Source organism: Microtus pennsylvanicus, chromosome 13 (assembly GCF_037038515.1).
Source record: "Microtus pennsylvanicus isolate mMicPen1 chromosome 13, mMicPen1.hap1, whole genome shotgun sequence".
Taxonomy (NCBI): Eukaryota; Metazoa; Chordata; class Mammalia; order Rodentia; family Cricetidae; genus Microtus; species Microtus pennsylvanicus.
This window is the reverse complement of record NC_134591.1, coordinates 25,810,233-25,827,850: the sequence shown is the minus strand read 5'-3', so window position 1 is coordinate 25,827,850 and position 17,618 is coordinate 25,810,233. Positions and strand designations below refer to the sequence as shown.

The following is a 17,618-nucleotide window of genomic DNA, read 5'->3' as shown; positions in this document are numbered from 1 at the left end:
GACCAAAGATGGAAATAATATTAGCGGTCCAGTCGTCTAGACACAAATACAGTCCTTTTGCTATTCATTAGTAATTTTTTATCTCCTAGTTACAACTTGAATGTCCCCCCAAATTGCTATTGTATACAGTTTAGAGGAGAGCCCTTCAGTCACGTTCCCTTATCTGATTTCGCAGGGGTAGTATAATCCAGCTATAACGGGTAAGAGCCTCTAAGGGTTCTTTTGATTCAGCACGATCATAATCCGAATTCGCTCTTTCCCATCAAGTGGCATCTACTGTTTCCTAAATCAATCGTTCTTTGTGATAGAAGCCTATATGTAGGGCAACAAATTTACTAATGCAATTTAGAATTTTTGTCAGAAAAATCTATGTTTTAGATTTAATATTTTTAAGCTTATGTGTAAGTGTTCATGTCTGTGTGGGGGTCACGCCTGAGACTGTGGGGATCCTCAAAGGCCAGAGGCATCAGATCCCCGTGGATCTGAAGTTACAGGTGGTCATGAGCTGCCTAGCATGGGTGCTGGGAACAGAACTCGGTCTGTAAGACCAGAACATACTCTTAACCACCGAACTTTCTCTTCAGCCCCCTCAAAAATTGTTTATCATATGTGATATAAAAGTAAACCAGGCGGCAGTGGCACACACCTGTAATCCCAGCACTTGGGAGGCAGAGGCAGGTTGATGTCTGTGAGTTTGAAGCCAGCCTGGTTTTGTGCAGCACTAGAGAGAGTAGTCATACCCATTTAGTTCTGTACTAATAGAACTATATCCCCACCTCTTGCATCAATTTACATGAAAAAAATCCACACAAACCATTCCATTGTGGATTATCTACTGAGTGGGTAATATACCTGTGGATTTTTCAGGACTGAAATTCAGCCTAGGTACCTGATCGTACTAGAAGTATTATCTTACTAGAAATCACACACTTCTTAGAGGTTATATTGTATTTCTAAGCCTCTGTCACACCATTTAGTGCACAGAGACCTTCCTCCCTCCCTCCCTCCCTCCCTCCCTCCCTCCCTCCCTTTTCTATTGTTTAATCGATTATTTGGCATCTGTATGAATTTTGAGGCCTAATTATCTCCCCATTTTTCCCAATAAGGCAAAATACAGTTTATGTTTATGATAGAATGATTATTTTGACTCCCAATTCACTATATACGAATCGAAGCGGTGAACTGGTATATGAAAATAAATGAAATTCCCCCTGAAAACTAAAGAGATCAAATTATAAAGAATGAAAGCGCTAGAGGGACGGCTCAACACTTTGAAAGCACTGGCTGCTCTTTCAGGGAACCCGAGTCAGATCCCCAGCACAAACATGGCAACTCACAAGTATCTGCCACTTCAATCCCAGGAGATCTGAAGCCTCTGCAGGTACCATCCATACACGTGGTGCACAGGCATACATGCAGTCAAAACACCCATACACACAAAAATAAAATAAAAACAAACGATGGAGAATCTGGGAAGATGGCTTAGTTGATAAAATGTCTGTGGCGCTAGCATGAGGATCTTCAGTTGGATCCTCAGTGCCTAAATAAAGGCTTGATGTGGAGTGCTTTTCTGTAAAGCCCCCACACCCACTGTAGTGGAGAGAGACAGTAGGTCCCTGGAAATTATTGGTTGGTCAGCCTAGCAGAATTGATAAACTCTAGGATTATGGACAGACCTTTTCTGATGAAACAAGGAGGGGAATGACAAAGAAAGGCACATAATACTGACCTGTGGACTTCACACACACACATGCACACAACACACACACACACGCAGATATATGAATATACACATACATGCAATGAATGACATAGTGGCATATGCCTGTCCTCCAGCATTTGTAAGATAGCAGACAGAAGATCAAGAGCCGAGGTGTAGCATGAGTTTGAACTACATAAGACCTTGTCCCCAAAACAGCAACACAACAACAGAAGCCCAATTACAGAAAATTGCCCATCAATCTGCAGAGAGATGAAGAAAGACTCGAGATGTCATAAAATGTCCTAGCTTTGAGATAAGCTTTCCTGCAAGTTGTTTCAATTGAATGTGTATTTTCCCTACAGCTATTGCACTGAGGTTCTCATGGGTTTAGGGAGACAGTTTCATTCACACTCTATCGAGGATCTCAATATTTACAGTGCTTCCGAGTGCTCAGCCTACATACCATCCTCGATTAATTTTCAGGCCTTGAGGTGCTATTTATTAAATTAGGGATACAGCCTACCAAATTAATAAATTATTACTTTGGAGGCACTTGTGTTCTGCATGTATAAATGTGAGGGCTTAAATGACTCTTGGGGAATAATTTACACACGAAGAGGCTCTGTAGGCTAAACAAGCCTGGTGCCTTGATTATGTCTGGAAGCTGTCTTTACACTAGGTGGTGGAGTGGATGTCAAAGTATATTCAGTATGTTCCCAACACACTGGAACCATGAGTTAGAGATCACATTAAGCATGTAATGTTCCAAAAGAAAACTTCCATAAGAAACATGTTTCTCAGCTTCTCGTCTTGAAAAGACAGCTTCCTTTCCTTGTGGGATTTGTGCTCCCCTAAAGGAACTCCAAGAAAGTGAGCATAGAAATACTTAAGTTCAAGGCAAAGGATCTTAGGAATTTGCTGCTGAATCCTTTTCCCTTCTCAGGTATTAAAAGGTGGAACAGAGGCCAACAGTCACAGCCTTTATCTCCTGCTGCTACTTTTTTCTTGTCCATTGGCTGTTTGTGTGAACTTTCTTTGTCATTTGCTTATGTGTGACATATATAACAATCTCAAACTTAAGTACTATGGAATTAAAAAAGAAATGGCTTTGGTGAAATATTTCCTCTGAGTCATAGGCTTTGTGACATCAGGGACCAGCATTCATTCTTAGTTTTTTTTTTTTAATTTTTCGAGACAGGGTTTCTCTGTAGTTTTTGGTGCCTGTCCTGGAACTAGCTGTGTAGACCAGGCTGGCCTCGAACTCACAGAGATCCGCCTGCCTCTGCCTCCCCAGTGCTGGGATTAAAGGCGTGCGCCACCACCACCTGGCCTTAGTTTATCTTTTATTAATTTATTTAAAGGTAAGTTCTCAAACATTCCAGGCCAGCCTCAAATTCCTTATGTAGCCAAGGATGCTCTTGAACTTCTAAGTTCTGCTTCTATCTCCCTCTGAGTGTAGGGAGTACTAGTGTGTGTCACCACACCCAGCTTATGAGTGTGTGTGTGTGTGTGTGTGTGTGTGTGCAAACCTAGGACATTCAGCATTTACCCTATCAACTGAGTTACACTTCCAGACCCCTATCATTCTTGTAGTCTTAGATTCTATTTCTGTTCTTGACATATGGCCCAGTTTTGGTAAATACTTGTATGGATGTATTTCATAAAGCAAACAAACAAGATAGATCATAATGGGGGAAAACCCTTAGTTATTCTGAATGTACAGCTAGCAAAATGTCTACTGTCTGTTCTATTGTCTAGTAGCTTTCCATGGCCCTTCCTCTTCCCTGACATATCCATCCGTACAGCAAAATATAGACAGTGGCTAACTTTTGTTGATTTGATTAGTGGAGTTTGTGTACCAATAACCTGTCACAACAAGTAGGTGAAATCTATTGTAGGGTGCTTTATAACACCCTAACAACATTTGAAAGGCTATCTTTTCCTTTCCTTCTGGCAGAAACATCCAAACTGGTCTGAAGTTCCAAACTAGCAAAGCAATGAGATGAAAAGTCTGGGGTCAGGCCAGTGGCATGGTGGCAGTGTAGGAGTTAAGCTCACATACACACATGTTCTTTTTCATTCTTCATCACTGTTCTTATTTAATTTGATGCTAATCGCCTTTCCGTTCATTAGAATAACTCAATCTCATACTGTACTATACGTTACAATATTCATGTGATAATTTTTATTTGGACCAGGAGATGCTTTTTATCATTGACCGTTTCGTTTTAATTACTCCTATCTTTTTGCTATCTAGCATTGATGTTTGTTTTAAAATTTCTCTTCGCTACATTTTTGTGGTTGCGAAAATGTCTTGTGAAGTCCAGGTTTGCTGGGTAGTATGATTAGCCTTGCTTGACACATAGAGTCTCATGCTTCAGCTCTCCAATTGGAATCCGCCACTCTGTTTTGAGTGCGTTTTCTACACTTATATCGTCAAGTACTGATTTCCCACATTTATATCCCAAACTGTGAAGATTTTCAAAATAAATGGACAGGAAGTACATTTGCTATCACAATTTTATTGTTGTTAACAGTCAACTTATTAAAGCAGTTACAAATAAAAAATGGAAAGACTGGTGTAAATTCCTTTGTTCAAAGTTGAACCTAGAGTATTCCGGGTTGTGTTTTCTTTTTCATTTTCCTGGTAGAAGTCTTTTTGTTGTGAAGAGGGTCACGTAAGGACGGTCGTGGAAGGGCTCTGTGCGCCATCTACTGGCATATTTTAAATCTCCAGCGTCTGCAGACTGGGAATTACTTTCAGGGATTTTAAAGCATTCATTGAGAAAGAAAGGGCATTGGGGAAAGACTCGGTGGTCAGAGGCTATGATTTATTTGTGATTGCTAGAATACATGAGGATACGTTTCACACACACACACACACACACACACACACACACACACACACAGGCGGGGGGGGTGGGGGGTGGGGGGGTGGGGATGGGCTGAGACTCCCTCTTACAAATACAAGGTACAGTTTCTGGAGAGAACACACAGAGAGCCAATCTGGAATCGGAGCCGATGCGGAATGGTCACCACTCGTTAGAAATAACTTCACTGAAGTCATATTCATATAATCTTCAGCTGCGATCTCATCATTCAGAGTTGTCCCTAAATTTGGCTTTTGACAAGTGGTGTAAGGTGCAGAGTCGATAGTCACCCCTCACTTGTATACCATACAGAGCAGGTTTGTGTGTGTGCGCAAACTTAGTGCTTACACACATACACAAACACACACGATGACATGCGCTGAGAGACATGACTGAAAAATATGTACTTGGACTTGTATTGAAGTTCCCCCTCAAATAGCATCTCCCCTCTGTGCAGGATCCTGAAGGATGGGAGACACAGGTTTAGCTAAACCACACTACTGGAGTTGAAAACTTGCTGCTTTGGGCTTGGCTGGAAGTGGGTGAGCCTCTCTGATTCCAGACATCTACATTGAGAGCAGTGGGGAGAACTGAACGTGATCATGGAGAACCTGGGGCCCCAGTGAACCTCCTTCCCGTTATTCGGAAGTCTTCAATGCAAGGGCCAGACTGTCTTTCATGGTCTCTGGGCGCGGGGGGCGGAGGGATGAGGAAAACAACAAAGTTGTGTCAGAAAGAGGAAGAGAGAGAAAAGGACAGGGAGAAAAGAAGTAAAGAAGTTGGCGATCCGGAGAAAAAGGGTAGTGAACAAAAAGATAAAGTCCGGAAACAAGCCACCACCACCACAGCAGTTCAAGAAAGGAATTAAGAGCCAGAAAGGTACAAGAACTTTATTTAACGAAACACAGTCACACCCATCTTTCATTTTCGTATCTCGTCTAGATCTTATCCGTTTCCTTTTTGAAGGTTGTCTGTGTTTCTAGAGGAAGCTAGTAACTTTTTTTTTTTTTTGCCCCACGTATTTCTTGATATTTTATCCACGGCCACAGAGACAAAATACAATCGGAGCTGAAGCCTTTGTAGAGGAGCGACTCTGGAACACTCCTGCAAGGGGTTGTCACCCGGGAGCCTAAGTGGATTAATACCCAGAGATGGATTACGTTGGCTGCCACCAATATGCCTAAAGATTATAATCCAATTTATGCACATTACAGTCAGTATTAACTTTATCTATTTTAAGGCTCCCAGCCTTGTGCCTCCTTAGAGGACAGACCCTGATGCAACCCAGCAGGTTGTCAGCGGGGAAGTCTCTCCAGGAAAACAACGGGGAAGCTGCTTCCCAAAGGGTCTTCACCGGGCACTCCCAGGTGTCTCGCTTTTACCTGGGTATGGTTTTGTGCCGCTTCTCAGCTCGGGATAACCAAGACAGGAGGCGTTTCCCAGGAAGGAAATGGCATTCTTGCTTCGCGTTCATTTAATTTTTAAATTTTCAGTGGCGATGGCAAGAGGGCGGGGTGGGCTGGTGCCTGGGGAGTAGATGGGGGGGGGGGGGATGTACGTAAGGTTGCCGCGGACTGGCGGACTGTTCAGTCCCGAGATTGCTATTTGGAGTTTTGTTTTTTCCTTTTTTTTTTTTTTTTGGATCGCGTGGATTTCTCTCGCTGTTTAAGTAAGTTTGCTTGGGTGTGAGTTCTTGCGATTTCAGCACAAACCTACAAAGATCCATGGTGGAAAGTAAAAGCAAGCCCGCTCCCCCTTTTCAAACGTGCTCACTACCGCCAAAGATTTGATTTAACAACCCCTTCTCCGGCGGCTGGGGGCTCCAGGCAGTGGCCACATTCCAGCAGTTTTAATCCGTTTTTTATTGTAGGGCGAACGGAGTTTGCACAGGGGCCGGGATGGCTCCCCAGCTGGCTGCTCCCCCCGCGCCGGGCCTCCTCCCTCCATTTCCTACCCCCCTCCCCAGCAGGAACCTGTTACTTTAAGCGAGGCGTTCCAGTGTGGCGCTGCGGGCCGCCGGGGTTTCGGGAGGCGGCCGCTGATTGGCTCTTTCGAGCTCCCCCTGGCTCGGTCGCTCGGCCTCCCCGCGCGCTCCGCCCCGCCCGCGCGCCCTCCCTCCGCCCCGAGAGGCTTGAAGCCCGGGTGTCAGGCGCCACAGCGCATGCTCCGGACTCATCCTCTGGCCCCGGAGCTGCTGCTGCTGCTGCTGCTGCTTTTGCTTTTGGGGCTGAGTTTAATAAGCGAGCAAGAGAGAGAGAGAGCGCGGGGTGGGGTGGGGGCCAAGGCAGAGCATGTCCGCCATCTACCCTCCGCTCCCGGGCGCGCTCTCATTCATAGCAGCCTCTTCATGAATTACAGCTGAAGGGGGCGGGGGAGGGGGGTACCACACAACACCCCGGCAAACCTCCGGGCCCCCAGGCATGGCTAGCTCGGTAAGTACATGCAAAAATAATAATAAAAGCCCCCCTCCCTCTCCTCCTCCGCCCCGCCGCAGCCCAGACAGCGCCAGCGCTCCGCGGTTCCAATTAGAGAAAGGTTGGTTTTGCTCGCGGGGAGCTGCCGCCTCTCCCTCCTCCCCACCCCCCCGGCGCGCGCGCACACACTCGCACACTCGCCGCCATCCCCCCCCCCCCCCCGCGTCTCCCGCCCGCCTCGCCTCTTTGCAATTGCAAGAAGCGCACTCACACTCCCTCTGGCTCACACGCGCGCACACACACACTCACACCCGGTGAAAGGAGGCGAATAATAACTCAGCCATATTTCAGCCGCCGCCGCCGCCGGGAGCTGCGGGCACGGTCCGGGGACGCGGCGAGCAGCCTCTGCGGCCGCACCTCCGCCGAGCGCCGCGGCCGCCACGATGGTGCGTTCTCCGCGGCGCGCGCGTGAGCCCGAGTGTGCGGGCTGACAGCGGCGGGGCTGCTCGCAACTTTGCCCCAGCGGCCGGTGTGCGCGACTGGGGCTCGGCGGCGGTCCGCCAGCAGCCCTGCCTTTCTGCGTTTCGTGGCTTTCGGGGAGGCGGGGGGGGGGGGGGCAGGAGGGAGTTTGCGACCACTTTGGCTTTTGAAAGTGTGCAGCGGGGGCTGTGTTGGGCTAGCCTCGCCGGTCGTGGGGGGCTGATCGCTGAGGGGTGCGGGGTGCTTTGAGTTATGGATGCCTCGGCGTGTTTTCGTGCGGGCTTGTGTGTGTGTGAGTGAGACGACGGCTCATTCTTGTGCATGAACCCCGTGGTAAGAAAGAACACGGGAGTTTGTGCCCATCAGCAGAGGCTGCCTGTAGTTTCCATTCCTCCTGGCACCGCGCTCCACACGCACACACACACACGTACACAAAGACTTCCTCGGCGTGTGCCTGTCGCCGCGGTACTTTCGGGGAGGGGGCTCGCCAGAACCCCCAGACCCCCAGTCCAGCCACCCCCCCTCCCACGCCGGGAAAGCACCCCGGCATTTCCTCCTGATTGTCTCCTAATTTGTTACCGACGCGTTTGTTGTGCTTGCTGTGGTGGTCGTGTTCTCCCCTTTCCCCGACCCCCTTCGCGACTAGGGGTAACATTCCGTTACAATCCCGGCCGCTGTGCAGCGGCGCCCGGGGCCCCTGCGGCCCGGCTCGGTGTATCTGGGGGTGTGGGGTGTGCGCGCCCACGCGCGTGAAACGTGGATGCAGAGGGCACTGCCGTTTCCTTTTATGTGCGTTTCGAGGAGGAGGGAAAAAATGTCAGGCGCAATGTTGAGCAGCGAACAGTCGCCTTCCTGTTGTTCACGGCTGTCTCTCCTCCCCCTGCCCGCAGTGTGCCGTGCAGGTGAAGCTGGAGCTGGGGCACCGCGCCCAGGTGAGGAAGAAACCCACAGTGGAGGGCTTCACCCACGACTGGATGGTGTTCGTGCGCGGCCCGGAGCACAGTAACATCCAGCACTTTGTGGAGAAAGTCGTCTTCCACTTGCACGAAAGCTTCCCTAGGCCAAAAAGAGGTAGGGCACGAATACAAAAGAGACTTGATAAAAAATGTCTTTGCTCCAGAGGAAACAATCGCGGGGCCCGGGCGCTCCCCGGACCGTTCCCCGCCCCCCCGCGTCGCGCTTGCCGGTCTAGCCTGGGCCCCGGGGGGGGGGGGGCGCGGTGTCTTGCTGGCCAGGTCCCTGCTGCCGCCCGCGCACGCAGCGGTCGACTGGGGCTCCCGGAAAGTCAGCGCAGAGAAAGGACCGTCAGGTGTCGCGTGTTTATTCATCCCAGCCCTCTTGGGTTGCTGTGGGTCCTTTGGGGGAAGGTACAATTAGTTACTGGGTTTGGAGCTTTGGAGAGTGGGGCTGGAGGGAATAAACACTTTGCGCCTTTTCTTCCCCTCCTGGAGAAACTGAGATTCACCTGTGTTACTAGCCACGAATGCATTGGAGGGAGTTATTGTTCCGTTTTGAGAAGTCAGTTCTCTAGGCTCCTGTGGCCTCTGTTTGAGCCACTAGGTGCCAGTTGCTGTAGACTGTCCCTTTGGGAGTTAGCCTTAGCCTGGATTTTCCTAGTTTGGGACTTACTCCCCACTCCCCGCTTGGCACTTTACTGCCCCAGTAGATATGGTGCACATTCTGAAGTGTCTTCCTTCTGGTTGGGACCCCCAAAGGAAGGAGGGGGCGTTCCTTTAAGGTTGAAAGCTAAGTTTCAGGGAATGATGCTGTTTTGCCTATGAGTTCTTTCTACACCTTGATCCTCAGTCATAAATTTGAGTTTTTGCATACTGTTGCTGAGACTCAGTGGTCCTCACCGTCTTCAATAAAAAGCAGGACGGTTTGGGTGGGTGCAGAAAAGGGATGTCATTTAAAACGATATGAAAAATACTGGTTTCCATTCCCTTCTGCCTCTGGAAAGCGGCTGTCTGGTTGCTTTAGTTGGATTACTGGAGGCAACAGTACACATACAATAAGGTGCTTTGTTTGTGTGCAGCTTTATTTATCTAAGTCGACACAATGGTTAGTAGTTATCTTCCATTTGATCCGTAATCTTTATTGGCATCTAGAACTCCTGCAGTTTCTTAGAGTAACATCATAATAAATCCATTCTGCTTAGAGTGATGTGGAAATTATTGAACATTCAGGGGCCGAATAAAGGAAAGAGAAAGGATGTGTCCCTTTGAGGTGGCGGAGTTTGTGTTTTCTGTGTTTATTTTCATTTTCAGTGCTTGTGTAATGGGAAGTAGGATTCTGGTTTTTGTGCCTTTAGTGGTTAGGTTTACAGCTCCTTTCCGAAACTTGACCAGTTGGAATTCTGATAGGCTTTGTTGAATGGTTAAGGAGTACCTCTGTCTTCTAACAGCGCTAGGAATATACATGGCCCTATAGGAGGTAACACTAGCATCTGTTAGCATTTTATATGAACATATAGACAGATGCTCTGATTTGTGTTTCCTCCAAGCCATGATAAGAATGTGCCTTGCCAGGCTGCCTGCAGGTGAGTGGGGAGGATGTTAGTTGGACTCTCTCTCTCTTCCCAAGTCTGGAGAGCCACAGCAGAGGAGTTTAAACAAAAGAAACACCTTCCGAGCTCCTTGGTACTCTGCTCCTGCAACTTAGCTGCTGTTCACTTTAAGGCAAAACACATATTAAAACGCAGTATTTGTTGTGATAGGGGAAATCAACTCAGTTGTTAGACAATGTTGCTCTTAAGGTAACTTTGTTTGGGCACCTTGATAATAAGCTAATTGGCCCATAAAATCGAAGCCCCCCTCTTTCCTACTTAACCCCCATTTCTCTGCTTCTGTGGTTTGAGTGGTGATGCTGCCCTGTGGTTCCCATACTGAATGATCTTCTGTCCAACCCGAGGGAAGCGGGTTTCTGTTCACATGGCAGTCACCTGCAAGGTGTGCTGAGTCCTTGGCAGTAGTCACGTCTTCTCCATCTCTCTAGTGAGGGTCGTCTGTTGATTGGACTTTACAGTTTTAATTCTCAACTGCGGAGTTTCTTCTTTATGCAGTCTATAAGCCATTGTTTTAAAATGTTTATTTTTGGATTTTTATTTGTGTTGTGTGGTTCCCATGATGTGACAAGTCCTGGGAAAAATGCCAACTTCTGTCGCCTAGGAGGGACCTTGTCACACTGTAATTACTGTGATTCAGATTGCTAGAGATTTCACTGTTCGTTGGGAATAGCTAGTTGTAAACTCAAGCACACCAAGCATGTAGCTTAATCCGGGGATCCATTTGTTGACTTATCAAATCTTTGAAAATGATAAGAATAAATGGAGAATAAGATTGCCAGGCATTTATAAGGCTTCTACTAGTGTCTTTCAAGATGCTGTGTCTTGCTATATAGTGGATATAATTGATAGGCTAAAGTTTAATTGATTGGAAATCAGAGGAACTGCAAAAATGAATTTGAGAGAGCTCTGAATCCAGTATGCTTAAAGGAATGCTTATACTCTAAACTATTAGCAGTGACAAGTTAATGCCCTTGCATTGTATACAGTAGCTAATAAGCGGAGGAACCCCAGATCTGAGCATGAACTGTTCAGCCATGAAGATGGATGAGTTCTTAGCTTTGTAATCCTTGGTTTAGAAAAGCAAATTGATTTTCAGGTTGATTTCCTTTACTTCACAATAATATTATGAGAACTTGTAGAGGAAGAAATTATAGTATTTTCAACTTGTTGCCAAATGAGAATTATATATACTATTTCAGAATTGAGCTAATTGGATTTGAATTAATGAGGTTTTACTCTGTCACAAAGATGTGTGGGAGACCTTTAATTTAAAACTACTGGCACACAGTCCTAGAAAGAGATTTTGATGAAACAGTGAAGCCTAGAATATCCATTAGCTAATGAAGAATAGGCAGGTCAGAGTTGATGCATTCTCAGACTATCTATTTGCAGGAAAAGACCATAGCTTATGTATTATTACCAAAGATTTATGCTGGTCTGATATGACTGAAATGAATAGTTATATCCAAAACATTCCATTTAAAATATTAATGTTTTCATTTTTAGTCAGATCTAAGTTCCAGTGAACTTCCAATTATGGCCATCCTTACTATTGCAATCTGTTCTATTGACATTTATGATGTGAAAGCTGCTGCTTTTTATTTTATGAAAGCTAATTTGGCCACTGGTATGATTTGCTACCTTTCTATTTGTCACCTTTAGTCCCTTGAGTGGGCAGATGAAACATAATCAGTACACCTTCACAGCTCCTTTTTGTTTAGGCATTCATGATTGGCTTTATTATTTGGCTCTGATTTGTGTCTCTTAAGTAATTTGGACAAGTCTTTTTATTGAGGTGCCTAGTATTTGAAGCTTTATTCGTTGAGGGCTTTGTATATATCCTGTGTATTTTGTCTTTGGAGGCATTTGAAAATGTACAAACTAAAGGAATAAGGATGGGTGAATCTCAGTTGCGTATGGTTCTGATGGGAATTACACTGACCAGCGCATAGGGTGAAGTAGCGTGAACACCTTCCCGAGCCACTTGACAGATGAGTTGCTGGAGGATCTCATCTGCGGCAGGTAGAAGTGTCAACTGGGCACGGAAAGTTTGGAGGGCATTTGGCTAAAATTGATTATGATTTCAACATGTCTGTATCACTGAACCCAGCAGATTAGTAGGAATTTTCTAGTAGGTATGACTTCGCAAGTATGCAAACAGATCAAATATTTCTTGTGACTTTTTTGAAAGCAAAAATCAGGAAGGAAGCCAACTAGGGGACCTCAGATGAGTGCACGTAAATGATGGGAATCTGTAAAAAGTGGCAAATCTATATGTAAACGTCAGGACATCTTAAAGAGCTGTTAGCTGGTGAGGCAGCTTGTCCTGGTGATCCATTAAGGAATGTGCTTCCCCAGAGGTTCTGGATGCTGGGCATCAGTTTGCCAATGGTTGCCTTGAAGGGGTGCTTCTGGTGACGGGATTTTACTTGAAGAAAATCCCCTATGTTTAAAAGACCATGATGATCACATAGAACTCTGTGAGACTGAAGTAGGAGTACAGTCTGATAGAATAGCTCTCCCGTTAGACTAGCATGTGGTCATGTAAGAGTGATCCTTAACTATGGATATACTGTTGAAGAGGAATCAGGGCCAAGGCTGGGTTAGGCTACCTCTTGGGTCACCGTTTTTTTTTTGTTGTTGTTGTTTGCTTGTTTGTTTTTTAAAAATTTAATTTGTGTTGCGAGAATAGTTGTAGAACTACAGCTTGTAAATCTAAGGTTAGATATGCCGTCATTCTTAAACTTAGGAAATTTCAGACTGGATTCTCACAAATCAGACTTGAGCGCCTTTCTATGTAAAAATAACCAACCCATGATCTGCCAGTGTATATTGTTTTAATGAAAAAGATTCTTTAAACAAGAGTTAGTGAGAAGTAGCATGCGTTTACGGTACAAGTGTCTTTGATGTCTGGTTTTTATCAGGATGAACAGTGGCTACTGTAGCCACTGTTGTATTCAGTCAGTTGTGTTCCTTCCTGCTACACAGTCCCAGATATACTGTGTACTGCTGAGAATGAGACAGAGAAACTCAGAGCCACTGTGAAAATGTGTCACCGTTCCAAGAAATAGGTCTGAGGAACAGCCGAGTCTGCAGAGGGCATCCTGGACCAATATAAACTAGGTATTAAGTATACAGTCTGACATGGATAGAAAGCCTACCATGTACATAGCGAGTTCCCTTTGTAGTCATTACTGCTGTTGCCAGTGCAGAAGAAGAAAAGGCAGGAGTTACAAGGTTTTTCCCTCCTCAGATGCCAAGGGAGCAACAGTTATTTCACTGTTTCCTTTCACAAGAGGGTAATCCAAATTGGAGTTTGGCTGGATGTAGTTTATAGGTGACTTTACAATCTGTCTGATACTATGCTCTTTGTCTTATACAGAGGTTTGTTAGGACAGGAATTATTTTAGGTGAGCCCACGCCCCCATAGAACTTTCTCTGTGAACTAAGAACGGTGAGGCACCGATTGGTTTTATGATTTTACCTTAGAGGTGGCGCAGCTGATGCTGTCTCCCTGCCTCTCTCCCCTTCCTCCTTCCTTCTCTTCCCCCTCTCTCCTCTCCTTATTCCCCTCTTCCTTTTCCCCTCCGTTGCTCATCTCTTGGTGATCTGTGTCACCCAGGAGTTGTCTTTAGAAAGTGGGAAATTACTGGGCTGGAATCATGGCCCAAGGTTAAGAGTGCTGGTTGTCTTCGCAGAGGACCCTGGGTCAGTTCCCAGCACCACATTGGTGGTTTCCAGCTTCCTCTAACTCCAGTGCTGAGGAATTGTTGCCTTTTTATGGCCTCTGTAGGCAAACCTGCACAAATATTGCATAATCTCAAACAGACCTACACAGAGATATATAAATAGATTTATTTATTCATTTACTTTTTGTTGTTTTTTTTGGGGGGGGGTACAGGGTTTCTCTGTTTAGTCTTAGCTGTCCTGGAACTTTCTCTGTAGACCAGGCTGGCCTTGAACTCACAGAGACCAGCCTGCCTCCGCCTGCCTAGCGCTGGGATTAAAGGCGTGCGCCTCCACCTGTCTTGTAAATAAATCTTTAAAAGAGTAGGAAATTGCATGCTGCAATTGGACAGTGGCCTTTATGAAGTGTTCATATCATTTCAAATTTAAATGAAAATCATGTTTCTTTTCTAAAGTATAGACATACGTACATTTATTTAAAAAAGCCTAATACAGAGAAAGAAGTTATTTGAAATTTTCATAGATAGCTGGTTAATATTTCTGTAGTCAGGTATTGTATCTATCTACTCGTATGTACATGTTTTAGCTATTAATGTCTTAATATATTTTGTAATGTGTAATAATTTTGCATATATTGTATATAATATGAACATGTGTAAAATAAGCATGTAATGCATATGTAACTAGAATATGTACATTATGTATAATGTCTATGTTATAATAATACAGAATAACTACTTTTGTAGTTTTTATCTGTCTATATCTGTTTATTTTGGGACAGGGTTTCACTTTGTAGTTGACCTGGAACTCTACTTCTACAAGGTTGTCCTTGAACTCAGAAACCCATCTGCCTCAGGGGTTAAAGATACACACATACCTAGCCTAGTTGTTAGTATTAGCTCACTCAGCAAGAATGTTTTGGAGTGATTAGAAAACACCTTGGTTCTGAGGATAGACAGATGAGCATTTCCACTTTCATAGAAAATCATCTCTTTACACTCTTCAGTTTCATAACATTATATTAACTGTGGATTTATCATGCTTTGCTTGAACCTTTAGATTGCTCCCTATTTTGATTTTAGTTTGAATAATGTTGTAGTGGATAGCCTTGACATTCATTTTTCATGATTTTCTGATTTTTCATAGGGGAGACAGTCAAGTAAAAAAGCATACAAATTTGTTATTTTTTTTTAGCTGGCTGTGCTGATACACGCCTTTAATCCCATTACTTTGGAGGCAGAAGCAGCCAGGCAGTTCTCTGTGAGTTCAAGGTCAGCCTGGTCTAGGAAGTGAGTACCAGGTCAATCTGTAGGTAATCCACGTAGTGAAATCCTATCTCAAAACCAAAAACAAGCAAGAAGTATACAGATTTTAGAGTTTTGTATGTGTTCATAAACTTTCTACAAAACTTTGTAAACTTTATAGTTTATCCTTACTCAGGGCTTAGAGGACAACCTATTTTCCTGCATGGTTACCTAAACTTGAAATTAATAGTTTAAAAAAGGAAGGAAGGAAGGAAGGAAGGAAGCCTGTCAGTTTGTGGCATGAAATAAATACTTTATTTTAATTTACATTTATTTGAGCCGTGGTGTCAAGTACATATTCATTCACATGTATTTATTTACTGTTTGCATTTTGTGATGCACTTGCTTTATGGCCTGTGTAGTTCATACTTGCCTTTTTTTCTTTTCTTGAGACAGGGTAGCCTTGGCAGGCCTGGAAGTCAGGGATTCACCTACCTCTGACTTCCGAATACTTAGGTTAAAGTCTTTCAATATCACACCTTGTTTATTCTCCATATGAAAATATAAATAATTATATAACAAAGGCTCAAATTTGTACTACCAAAAAAGAATGACTATTTACATTCCTATCTTAGTTTTTTTTGTTTCCTTTCTAAAGAATTAAGTCTTATAGGGGTAGCCAATGGATTTTAAATGCTTCCCAAACTTTCCCTCTCCCTCTTTAACCTTTCTTCTACTCTGTTTATCTACATTTGTGCGCTTAGATTATGTAAGAGCTAGTGTAAAATCAACATAAAGGGTGTCTCCACAAGCTAAATTGGTTTATTTTTTAAATTGAGATACAATTCACATACCATAAAAGTTACCCCTTTACACAGTACACAATTGAGTGTATTAAGATAGTATCCGGATTGTACACTCATTGCTCCTATATACCAGAACACTTTCATGAATGAATACTTTAGCATCTTGTCCCTTCTCTCAGGGTGGTGTTTTTAATCTAGCCACCTTTCAGCTGTAGGAGTCGATTCGTTTCTTATAATGTCCTTCCCCCAGTATTTCGTCGTGGGAATATATTGTGGACTTGGTTTTCTTTTATTAAGGAAGACTGTATAGATAATTTTCTGTCCTCTGCAGTGTGCATATTTGCACCTTAAACCTTATGCACATGGACCAGAGTTTGGAAATCGGCCTAGAATTGGAGTCATTGATTGCGGACACGTCCATCTTTATTTGTGCTAGACGTGGTCAGAAATGAGTTTCATTTTTTTCTCTGCATTTTTGTCAGTAGAGGCTATTTATCTCATTTTTGATATATAATTTGATGTATAATGGAATTGGAATATTTTTGTTTGTGGTTAGTTTTCATTCATATTGGAAGTATTGTAAGCATTTCCCCATGTTTATTGATCATATGTTTTCTTTGTTTTGTTTTTTGAGACAAGACTTATGGTATATTTTGGGCTAGCCTGGAACTCATCTCAAACTTGTGTTCATCTTGCCACCATGCCTTTGCGTCTAGATTTCATTTTTTTTATTGAATTCTTTTTTTTAGTTTTTCAGAAAATGATTAGGATGTTCCTATTTTGTTTTTGTTGCTGTTTATAGGATGCTAATCCGTTATTTGTATTGAACGCTCTTTTCTCATAGCCTAGTTTATGGCATTTTTGCTGTATACAAGGAAGTAATTTTGTCAGATTGATCTGCTTCATCTTGTCTTTCTTTGATTTAGAATCTTGTTTATAAATGTGAGAATTTGCTTAACCAGCAGGCTTTATTTTTATTTGCAAGATAAGCAGAAGTAGGAAGGAGTTGTCCCTACCTTCAGGGAGCTTTTGCGTCTCAGAGCTGGAAACCACACTTCATTTTTGTTTACTCTTTATTTATTTACCTATCTCGAGGGGGCTTCGCGTAGCCCAGGCTAGCTAGCTTTGAGTTCCCTGTGCTGTTGAGAGTGGCCTTGAACTTCTGATCCTCTTCTGTTCCTCCTGTTTTCTTAAGTAGTGGGATTCCAAGTATGTGCTGGCACACCCAGTTTACGTGGTGCTGGGGATCCAACTTAGGGTTTCTTCCCTGCTAGGCAAGCACTTAGCCAGCCGAGCTACAGCCCCAACCAGTTACTTCTAATCAGACGGTTAGAAATGTGTGGGGATCGTGCATGTGGACAGAATGAGTCATAAGTGTCCCTGTGCAAAGAGAACTGGTAATAAATGGTGGTCAGTGTTTACTTTGAATGCACTGAGTAACTATTCACTTATATTAGCAGAGAAATGTTCAGTAATAACCGCTTTTATAGGCACGACCTAGGCTTAGTTAAGTGGTGACGACCACGGTAGATAATATTTTAAACGAAAAAGTACTGTGGCTACTTTCATATAAAATCAGATTCTTTTATGGATCGACTTAAGACATTCTCCTAGGGTGGGAGGCTGGAAAGATGGCTCTGTGGTTACGAGAACTTGCTGCTTTTGTAGAGGACCCAGGTTCAGTTCCTGGTACCTATTGGCAGCTCACAACTGCCTGTAATTCCAGTTACAGGGGATTGGCTATCCTTTTGCTTCTGTGGACACTAGGAATGCACACGACGGACAAGCATGCATGTAGTCAAAACATTCATGCATATAAAATAAATATTAAAATTATTTCCCTTGTACC

General features: G+C 44.1%; 1 protein-coding gene across 2 annotated transcripts in view; it reads left to right on the top strand.

The window, feature by feature from the left end:
* The first annotated feature begins 6,691 nt into the window (after positions 1-6,691).
* Positions 6,692-17,618, top strand: part of Mllt3 (MLLT3 super elongation complex subunit) — a 265,026-nt gene continuing 254,099 nt past the window's right edge. Inside the window, exons 1-2 of one of the 2 annotated variants that reach the window (XM_075945057.1) lie at positions 6,692-7,004; positions 8,357-8,537. In XM_075945057.1, the coding sequence (XP_075801172.1) occupies positions 6,993-7,004; positions 8,357-8,537 (193 nt within the window). In that variant the 5' untranslated portion in view covers positions 6,692-6,992. Of the gene's footprint in view, positions 7,005-7,310; positions 7,433-8,356; positions 8,538-17,618 lie in introns of those variants that run through there. The other variant, XM_075945058.1, reaches the window with a different exon arrangement.